General features: G+C 40.5%; 1 protein-coding gene across 1 annotated transcript in view; it reads left to right on the top strand.

The window, feature by feature from the left end:
* Positions 1 to 9351, top strand: part of IFI16 (interferon, gamma-inducible protein 16) — a 47054-nt gene that overhangs the window by 24144 nt on the left and 13559 nt on the right. Inside the window, exons 4-6 of the mRNA XM_010846843.1 lie at positions 939 to 1100; positions 2583 to 2750; positions 7010 to 7204. Of these exons, the coding sequence (XP_010845145.1) occupies positions 939 to 1100; positions 2583 to 2750; positions 7010 to 7204 (525 nt within the window). The remainder of the gene's footprint in view (positions 1 to 938; positions 1101 to 2582; positions 2751 to 7009; positions 7205 to 9351) is intronic.

Here is a 9351-nt window from a genome sequence, read left to right as displayed (position 1 = left end):
AGCTCAACATTCAGAAAATGAAGATCATGGCATCCTGTCCCATCACTTCATGGCAAATAGATGGGGAAAAAGTGGAAACAGTGGCAGACTTTATTTTCTTGGGTGCCAAAGTCACTATGGATGGTGACCATAACCATGAAATTAAAAGATGCTTGTTCCTTGGAAGAAAAGCTATGACAAACCCGCTGCTGCTGCTGCTAAGTTGCTTCAGTTGTGTCCAACTCTGTGCGACCCCATAGATGGCAGCCCACCAGGCTCCGCCGTCCCTGGGATTCTCTAGGCAAGATCACTGGAGTGGGTTGCCATTTCCTTCTCCAATGCATGAAACTGAAAAGTGAAAGTGAAGTCGCTCAGTCGTGTCCAACCCTCAGCGACCCCATGGACTGCAGCCCACCAGGCTCCTCCGTCCATGGGGTTTTCCAGGCAAGAGTACTGGAGTGGGGTGCCATCGCCTTCTAGATAGCCTATTAAAAAGCCAAGACATCACTTTGCTGACAAAGGTCCTTATAGTCAAACCTATGGTTTTTCCAGTAGTCATCTACAGATGTGAGAGTTGGACCACAAAGATGTCTGAGTGCTGAAGAACTGATGCTTTGAAATTGTGGTGCTGAAGAAGACTTTGAGAGTCCCTTGGACAGCAAAGAGGTCAAACTAGTCAATCTTAAATGAAGTCAACCCTGAAAATTAATTGGAAGGACTGACGCTAAAGCTGAAGCTCCAATACTTTGGCTACCTGATGCAAAGAGCTGACTCTTTGGAAAAGACCCTGATGCTGGGAAAGATTGAGGGCAGGAGGAGAAATGGGCAACAGAGAATGAGATTAACTAGAATGAATACAACTAGAATCTAGTAATAAAAAGTTGATTTTCTCAGTAGTGAAGATGTATTTCATTTCTCATTGAAAACTACTAACCAGGCAGGGGAAATCCTACTTTCAGAAAAAGAAAACAACTAAAACTAATGAATCTAAGAGGATGAAGCTAACCGAGGAGCAGAGTCAGCTTCCAGGATCATCAGTAATGAGCATAGAGTCAACTAAGGGCCTTCTTCAGACTCCTCAAATGCCTCCATCAAAGCCATCCAGCAGTTCCTCAACCAAGGTACCATTTTCCTGTTCCTAATACATGTCCCTCCCTACAACATATTATAAGAATACTCATGACCCCGAAAGAATCTCTCAGTATTCCTTTCCTAGATACAAACTTCTTTATGCAATCAAATCACCCAAAAACTTATCAAATAAAATATTGAGGCCAATTAAATCAATGAATTAAAAAAATGTTGAGGCCTCAGTGTATTCTAAGTCCTTGGACTTTTGGACATTTTTACATTTATGAATAATTGCTGACCTTACAAATGTGACAGGCCTATGGAGGTGGCCAGGCAATTAGACAGGAATATAAGGGTATGTTTATCCCCAACATTTCTGTTTCCTTTCACCTCTTTTCTCTTAACTGCACCTCTAGATTAGTTCTCAGCACTCTATGCTCCTTCCCATGTCAGGTATTTGCACACAGGCTAATTCCTTGATTTGCATTCGTGATTCATGTTGCTTTAATGGCTAAATTAATTCAACCATCAGGTACCAGCCTGAATTCCTTCCTCAGCATGTCCTCACTGAGACAACCCTCCCCAAAACTTATAGATAGTCTCATTTTTTATTGCCATTACAGAATCCTTTACTATTCCTTTATAGTATGTATCACAACTGTAATAAATTTGTTTTTCTTCTCTTCTGGACAATGATCTTGGAGTATAGATACTCTATCAAAAAGGAATACAAGACAGGGGTGGGAAAGTGAGTCCACAGCTGTAGGCATCAACCTCTATCCCAACCTGCTTTTTATTTTGCTCTGGGTTACATGAAACCTGGAACTATGGAGCATGTGTCTGAGATGAATGGGAAGGAAAAGATTCCCCCAAGATAAGTGTCAAGGGTAGGCAAGGGCAAGATTTAAACCACAATCTCTAACACAGTTTCTTACCCAAGACCCAAGTTGCCCTCTAACTCAGTCTATATCTTCACCACCACCCCACACATTCCACTTGAAGACAGAACTAGATAAGGGGACTTTAAATTTGTGGTTTTGTTGTGGTTGTTGTCATTGTTCTTATTAGTCACAAGAGTCCATATTTCTCCTAGTAATCTTCCTCAGAAGATCAGTAGGTTTGTAGAAGCCTATAGAATGGATATTAGAAACCCACTTGTGTCTTTTTTTGATGAAAAAGTCATAGTTAACAGACATCCTTAAGTGCAGCCAACTTTGGGCTGAGATTTGCTTCTCTTATAGCCAGGGAAGGTTATCTACTTGCTTTGGCCTGTTCGCATCAGATGTAGGATCCAGATTCCATCCCCAAACCAATGAAATTTTGTCTGAGCTTTTAGTATTTGGAGAGTGAAATTTGTAATCATAGTTGAGGTAGGTAAAGGATAAGTAATACAGGTATCTGAATATGTGCTATTAGTCCAGAAAAAATGGAAAAGTTCAGATTGAACATTTAAAAAGACAAAGGATGCTGTATTCTCTGTGATTTTGAAAGTCATTTTCAAGAACTAAGAAAAAAAATCTATTTTTATCTAGAAAAAAAGTGACACAGCCACCAAACCTAAGGACGTAAAAAGGAAGATGATACCTTATAACCAGAGTCAGCTTCCAGGAACTTCAGCAACCAGCTTGTACCCAACTGTGAGCAGTGACCAGAGGACTCCAATTGTTCTACCAAGAGAATTCAGCAATTTCTCAATCAAGGTACCGGCTTTTTGATCCCATTCCTTGTACTTCTTACAACATAAGTACAAGAATTATCATCATTGAATTTCCCATTTATTCATTTATTATAATTTCTCCTTCATTTATCAGTGTTTAGTCTGTGATCCCACTCTATTCTAACTCCTTGTTAATTTGTCTATTTACCAAAGCATGAGTTCATGAAACCTCAATTTTGAGAGGTTTACTCTCTTGTATTGAATAGAAAGAGGAGGGAAAGATGACTAAACAAGTCAAAATGAGCGTGTCTTTACTTCATACATTCCACTTTCCTTCGGCCCTCTTCCCGTTTGCTCACTGACCACATGGCAGGGTTTATTTTCAAAGTCCGGTGCTCCTTCTCAGGTCAGATGTTTTGACATAGACACTTTCCGTGTTTGAAATCACTTGTCTTGAGTTGCAAACTTTAATCTCTTCCTAGGGCAAGTCCCTGCTGATACCTGCCCACTCTCAGAATATATTAGGTATTCCTCTTGTTTGCTTTCAAAGGTCAGTTTACTTTCTCTTTTTTAGCACTTACTGAAACTATAATAAATGTACATTTTTATTTGTTACTGGACTATAATATAAATTATAAGGTGCCTGTCAACTGAAAAAATGCACAATCTAAAAGTTAAGAGTTGTTTTATTCAGCAGACAAATATGAGGACTTAAGATGAGGACACGGATTCTCAGATAGCTCTGAGAGAGCTGCTCTGAAGAAGCAAGGGCGGGGAGGCAGGTTATACAGGAATCTTGTAACAAAGACCAGGCAGTCAGAACATCAAATGTTACTGTTTGTAAAGAGAACCTGATGTCTCAAGAAATTTAACACATTTTTATATACAGAAAGATGCAAGGGTCTGGGCTCACTGAAATAATCCCTTTGCTATAAAGTTCAGCTATCTGGGGACAGTATCTTGTGCTTCCTTACCCTGAGTCTCCTGAGGGGACACCGTCAGGATTGGCTGAAGCAGTTGACTGCTTGCTGGAGGGCATTTTGCTTCTATCCTGAGTTCCCTCAGGGCTTACAGTGCGGGCAGCTGTAATGCGATGGCTTGATGGCCACAACATCCTCAGTTTACTGATACAGCAGGCAGCGTTTTTCATTCAAAGTGCCCTATCCCCAGGATAAGACCAGATCAGGATGGAAAAGTGAGCGCGCTCACACATGTGCATCAACTCCTATCCTCGCCTGCCTTTATTCTGTCCTGATATGACCCTGTGGTTACCATCACACTGGGGTACAACACCTATTCCTGCAGCAAATAACCAAATGACCGGAGGAATAGGCCAAAGCAGCATTTAAATCACGAAAATATTTTGTCACCCAAGTTCCAGGCTGCCCAGGCTGAAGCCCGCTATACGAATCCAAGCATAGCAGTTGAAGACATTTCTTTTGACATAGTTGTTCAAGTTTTATCATGTTATTGTTTTTATTACTGTTAACTCTGATAATTAGTAATGCCTCATGTAGTCTCTCTTTGCTTTATTTATGGGATAGAGCTAGTAATCTGTGCCTGTTTGCCTCTAGGTCCAGATGGCCTTGGTCTAGTCATTGAAACCTCAGACCCGCTGTCAGTCTGCTTGTGACAATGACATGCATGTACACCACAAGTCAACTCTACTTTTCTATGCATACAGGCTTAGAATTGACACTTTCTAAGGTCCCACCTGCCTAAATTTGTGAAATAGTCATTTCTACTTTCATATGAATCATTCTGCTGCCCCCCAAATTCCCGGGAGCATAGGAATCCCAGAGAGGCCCATCTATCCCCTTGGCCTCATACACCTAAAAACACCTTGCAATCATTTCTCCTTTGGGGCCCAGTCACTTCAATAGGAGGCATGAAACAAAAAGGATCTGGCCATTCTGCTGGGAAAGAGCAGGAAAGCCTTGCTTCCTCATCATAGGGTTTCCCAACTATTTTTTTCTGTGATATGCAGGCTATGTTTGGGATTCAGAGACAGAAGCAGACCAATATTTTCTTTGATTCCTATTGCGGTGTCTCCCTGAAAGCAAATACCACATATTGGCATGATTTAAGAACCAGGTGGAGTTGTGAAGGATATAAGACAAGGGAAAAAAATCCATTACTATTTTTAAATACTATCCACCCAAATAGTATATTTTAGGGATCTAAATCCTGCTTTTATGATGGAAGTTTTTGTTTAACTGATTGTGAAAACCAATCATGATGCTCTTGTCAATGTGATTAAATTAGTAGTAGAGGTGAATTGCGGAGAAGGCAATGGCACCCCACTCCAGTACTCTTGCCTGGACGTGACTTAGCAGTAGCAGCAGAGGTGAATAGAAAAGTTTCTTTAATAAAGTCCTTCCAATACCACCTCTATCTGGGATTTCCATCGAGAAGACCAGAATTAAGCATGAAACATCTGTGGATCAGAGCAGAAATAGAAACTCCCTGTGTCTACTGTAAAATAATAATGCAGTGATATTTCTATGTATGAAATACACTCAATGGTGCTAGACTTTTAAGATATGGGTTCTTTGTGTACATTATCTCATTATTCTTCATAACACCTCCTGAGGATGCTATTGTTAATCCCACTTGACATATGAAAATGCTGAAGTTCCTAGGGTTAAAAATCTTCTCCTAAGTCATGCAGAAAATAAATATTAGAGCCAGGATTCAAATCTGCTGCTGCTGCTGCTGCTAAGTCACTTCAGTCGTGTCCGACTTTGTGCGACCCCGTAGACTGCAGCCCACTAGGCTCCTCTGTCCCTGGGATTCTCCAGGCAAGAACACTGGAGTGGGTTGCCATTTCCTTCTCCAATGCATGAAAGTGAAAAGTGAAAGTGAAGTCGCTCAGTCGTGCCCGACTTTTAGCGACCCCATGGACCTCAGCCTACCAGGCTCCTCCGTCCATGGGATTTTCCAGGCAAGAGTACTAGAGTAGGGTGCCATTGCCTTCTCCAGGATTCAAATCTAGCTTAACTGAATTCTAAAACGTGAGCATTTAACAGCATATATTGCTCCCACAGTCAGAGCATAGACTGCTTCAATATCTGAAATTTACCTCTAAAAATTTATATCAGATAATGTTATGTCTCAGATTTGTTTTCATATCCTAGGCTCTCAAGCCTTCTAATGAGAAATGAGGTGACAAGGGAGGTGAGAGAGTATCCTAATCAAGAAGCTACATGTCAGAGACAGTCATTTTAATCAGGTCCCTCATCTAAAGTTTTATCAGCAACTGGTACTTTATGAATTGGTTAAATGGATGCTCGAAGTGGTAAGAACTGTGGCAATTCTACACTGTGCATGTTAAGTCGCTTCAGTCGTGTCCAACGCTTTGCGACCCCATGGACTCTAGCCTGCCAGGCTCCTCTGTCCATGGGATTCTCTAGGCAAGAATACTGGAATGGGTTGCCATGCCCTCCTCCAGGGGATCTTCCTGACCCAGGGATAGAACCTGCGTCTCCTGCAACTCCTGCATTTCAGGCAGATTCTTTACCACTGAGGCACTGGTGAAGCCCTCTATACTGTAGAATGTTAGAAATAGTCTTTCATGGGTAAAACCAGAGATGGTCAAGATACATTATTTCATAAACACTTCCTGCCCTGGCTTAAACAATTGTAAAAATTCAAGTACTGAAATTGTATATGTATGGGTCTGTACCCTGGGTGAAATTGCAAATGGGTTTGTGCATTGTTCATAGCGATGAAAGATTTGGTTGCCTGATAGAGACTAGGCAGACAACAGAATCCCTCCTAAGGGTTTATGAATTTGAGGTAATATCTCTGGTATGTTGACAAACAGAGCATTGAAATGAATGGAGACCTGGGTTTCCTAGATTTGAAGAGCAGAGGATAGAAACCATTTTGCTTATTTGGTAAATACATGAGGCAATGAAAGACTTAATGAGTAAAAATGTTCATGAATGCAGCCTATGTTGTTCTGAGACCATTATAACCTGATAGAATTTCAAGTGTTGTCTTAGTAAAGTTGCAACAGAGGTAGAGCCAGAATTCCAAAACAGACCAATGACATTGCAATTACCTGAGTTTTAACATTGCAGAGAGAAGTTTGCAATCCTAGTGAGGGGCAAAGCTGGGGAGGTATTGGGAGTGTCAGAAGATGTGCTCTTATTCCAGAGAAATTTGTTATTCCAGAGAAAATTGGCAGAGTGTGGATACTGTGGTGTCTGTGACAGAGAAAGACAGACAGATACAGAGAAAGATGGAGGGTAAGAGAGAAACATTATTGTTCATATGATATTGAAAATCATTAACCAGAAAGAAGAAAATGCACATCTTTCAGTTGGAAAAATAGAAGACATGACCACTAGAACTGCTGACCCCAGGATGAAACTATCTCTGGAGCAGAGTCAGGTTCTGGGAATTCCAGCATGCAGCACAATCCCAATTGAGAATTGCCTCCAGACTCCTCAGAAGCTGCCACCAACTACATCCAGCAGTTCCTCAACTAAGGTACCAGATTCTCATTTTCAGTATTTCCCTCTTCCTACAATATAATGACAGGGACCAATAGAACTATAAAAGAACTTCTCGCTAATCCCTTACAGTATCCAATTCTTTATTAATTAGGTCACACATGTTGTTACTGAGTGTGTACTTTGAGATCCTACTGGCATTCAAATTCTGACTCTCACTATGCTGTGCTTTGCTTTAGGATAATCTATGGCCGAGTGTGCACCTAAATCATTCCTCTTCAGTAGTGGGTATAATTAGTAATTTGTTTAATTTTATTTTTGTGTTTCCTTCAATACTATGAAAGAGAGAAAGTTTCCTTATAGTTTTCTCACTATGAAAGAGAGAATTTAGGGTGCAATAGGGTAGAGAAACATAGAAACACAGCACTATTGTCTTTTTCTTTTGGAAATAATATCATCCATATTAGGATGCAGAAATTTCGGAAATGAAGATACATGGACAAAGATCATTAATGTTAACTGTCTGAAATCTCCCCTCTATCAAATGCTCTCTTTTGGTAAATAGACTTTCTCATTGTATCTTTTGTTATGTATATACAAAGAATATCAATTTGTTTCAGGTTGATCACATTACACATATTTTTCTATAATTCATTCTTTTTCTTTCATCTTGAAATTCTATTCAAGAAATGTAGATTTAAATTATTATTTTAACATAAAAGAGTAATTACATGATTATCTTATAAATTAAACAATAATTCTTTGCTATTTGACTTTAGGCTATTTCAGTATTCCACATACATACAATGAACATAATAAGAACCTGTGTCCATCAGGTCTACTTTCATGACCCTGTGTATACAATATAATTTTTTTCTCAAGTCCTGTGTACTTCTTCTCAAGATTCTGCTCATATTACTAGTAAGAAATTTGTTGTTACTGGTTAACTTGTCCTGGGAATGAGCATTTGGATATGGGGAGAATTGGCCACAGTGATGAAAATGTTATCAGAGTTGAGCCCTGTGACCCACAGGTCATGGCTTATATGATTGTAGGGGTCAGACCACAAGAAGCACTGCTGATCTGCAGAGGCAGCTGTCCTGTCTCCATGAACTGGTCCCTAGGGCTCTCATAGCCACCTTTGCCTTCATACCTCCTCTTACACATCAGTGGCCTCCCTTCCAATTCAAAATGATCTCCTAAAACTCAGAAATGGTGCAACCACTGGGTAGATAGGAGGTCATAGAAAAGCCCCTGGCACCTGACTTCTCTTTTGACATTCTTCTCCTTAGGTCCTGCCATTATTCTACCAGGAGTGTGTAGAGGAGGAAAAACAATTTGCCCTCTGCCCTTCTGAGGTCTTAGCTGAGATCCCTTTTTTAAAACAAAGATCGTTGTTGTTCAGTTGCTCAGTCGTGTCTGAATCTTTGTGACCCCATGGATTGCAATACTTCAGGCCTTCCTGTCCCTCACTGTCTCCTAGAAGTTTGCCCAAGTTTTTGTCCATCCAGCCATCCAGCCATCTTATCCTCTGTTGTCCTCTTCTCATTCTGCCCTCAGCCTTTCCCAGCATCAGGAACTTTTTCCAATGAGTTGGCTATTCACATCAGGTGACCAAAATACTGGAGGTTCAGCTTCAGCATCAGTCCTTCCAATGAGTGTTCAGGGTTGATTTCCTTTAAGATTGACTGGTTTGATCTCCTTGCTGTCCACGGACTCTCAAGAGTCTTCTCCAGCACCACAGTTCAAAGGTATCAATTCTTTGGCGCTCTGCCTTCTTTACGATCCAGCTCTCAAAAACATATGTGACTATTGGGAAGACCATAATCTTGACTGTATGGAACTTTGTCAGCAGAGTGATGTCTCTGCTGTTCAACACACTGTCTAGGTTTGTCATTGCTTTCTGCCAAGAAGCAATCATCTGATTTCATGGCTGCAGTCACCAACCGCAGTGATTTTAGAATCCAAGAAGAGGAAATCTGTCACTGCTTCCTCCTTTACCCCTTCTATTTGCCATGAAGTAAAGGGGCCAGATGCCTTGATCTTAGTTTTTTTTTTTTAATATTTAGTTTTAAGCTGGCTTTTTCAATCTCTTTCATATTCATCAAGACGTTCTTTAGTTCCTCTTCACTTTCTGCCATTAGAGTGGTATCTTTGTTAAAACCGAGATTAACAAGAAAAAAA

The sequence above is a fragment of the Bison bison genome, unplaced genomic scaffold (assembly GCF_000754665.1).
Source record: "Bison bison bison isolate TAMUID 2011002044 unplaced genomic scaffold, Bison_UMD1.0 scf7180017864240, whole genome shotgun sequence".
In the NCBI taxonomy this organism is placed as follows: Eukaryota; Metazoa; Chordata; class Mammalia; order Artiodactyla; family Bovidae; genus Bison; species Bison bison.
This window is presented reverse-complemented; position numbering and strand designations above follow the sequence as displayed.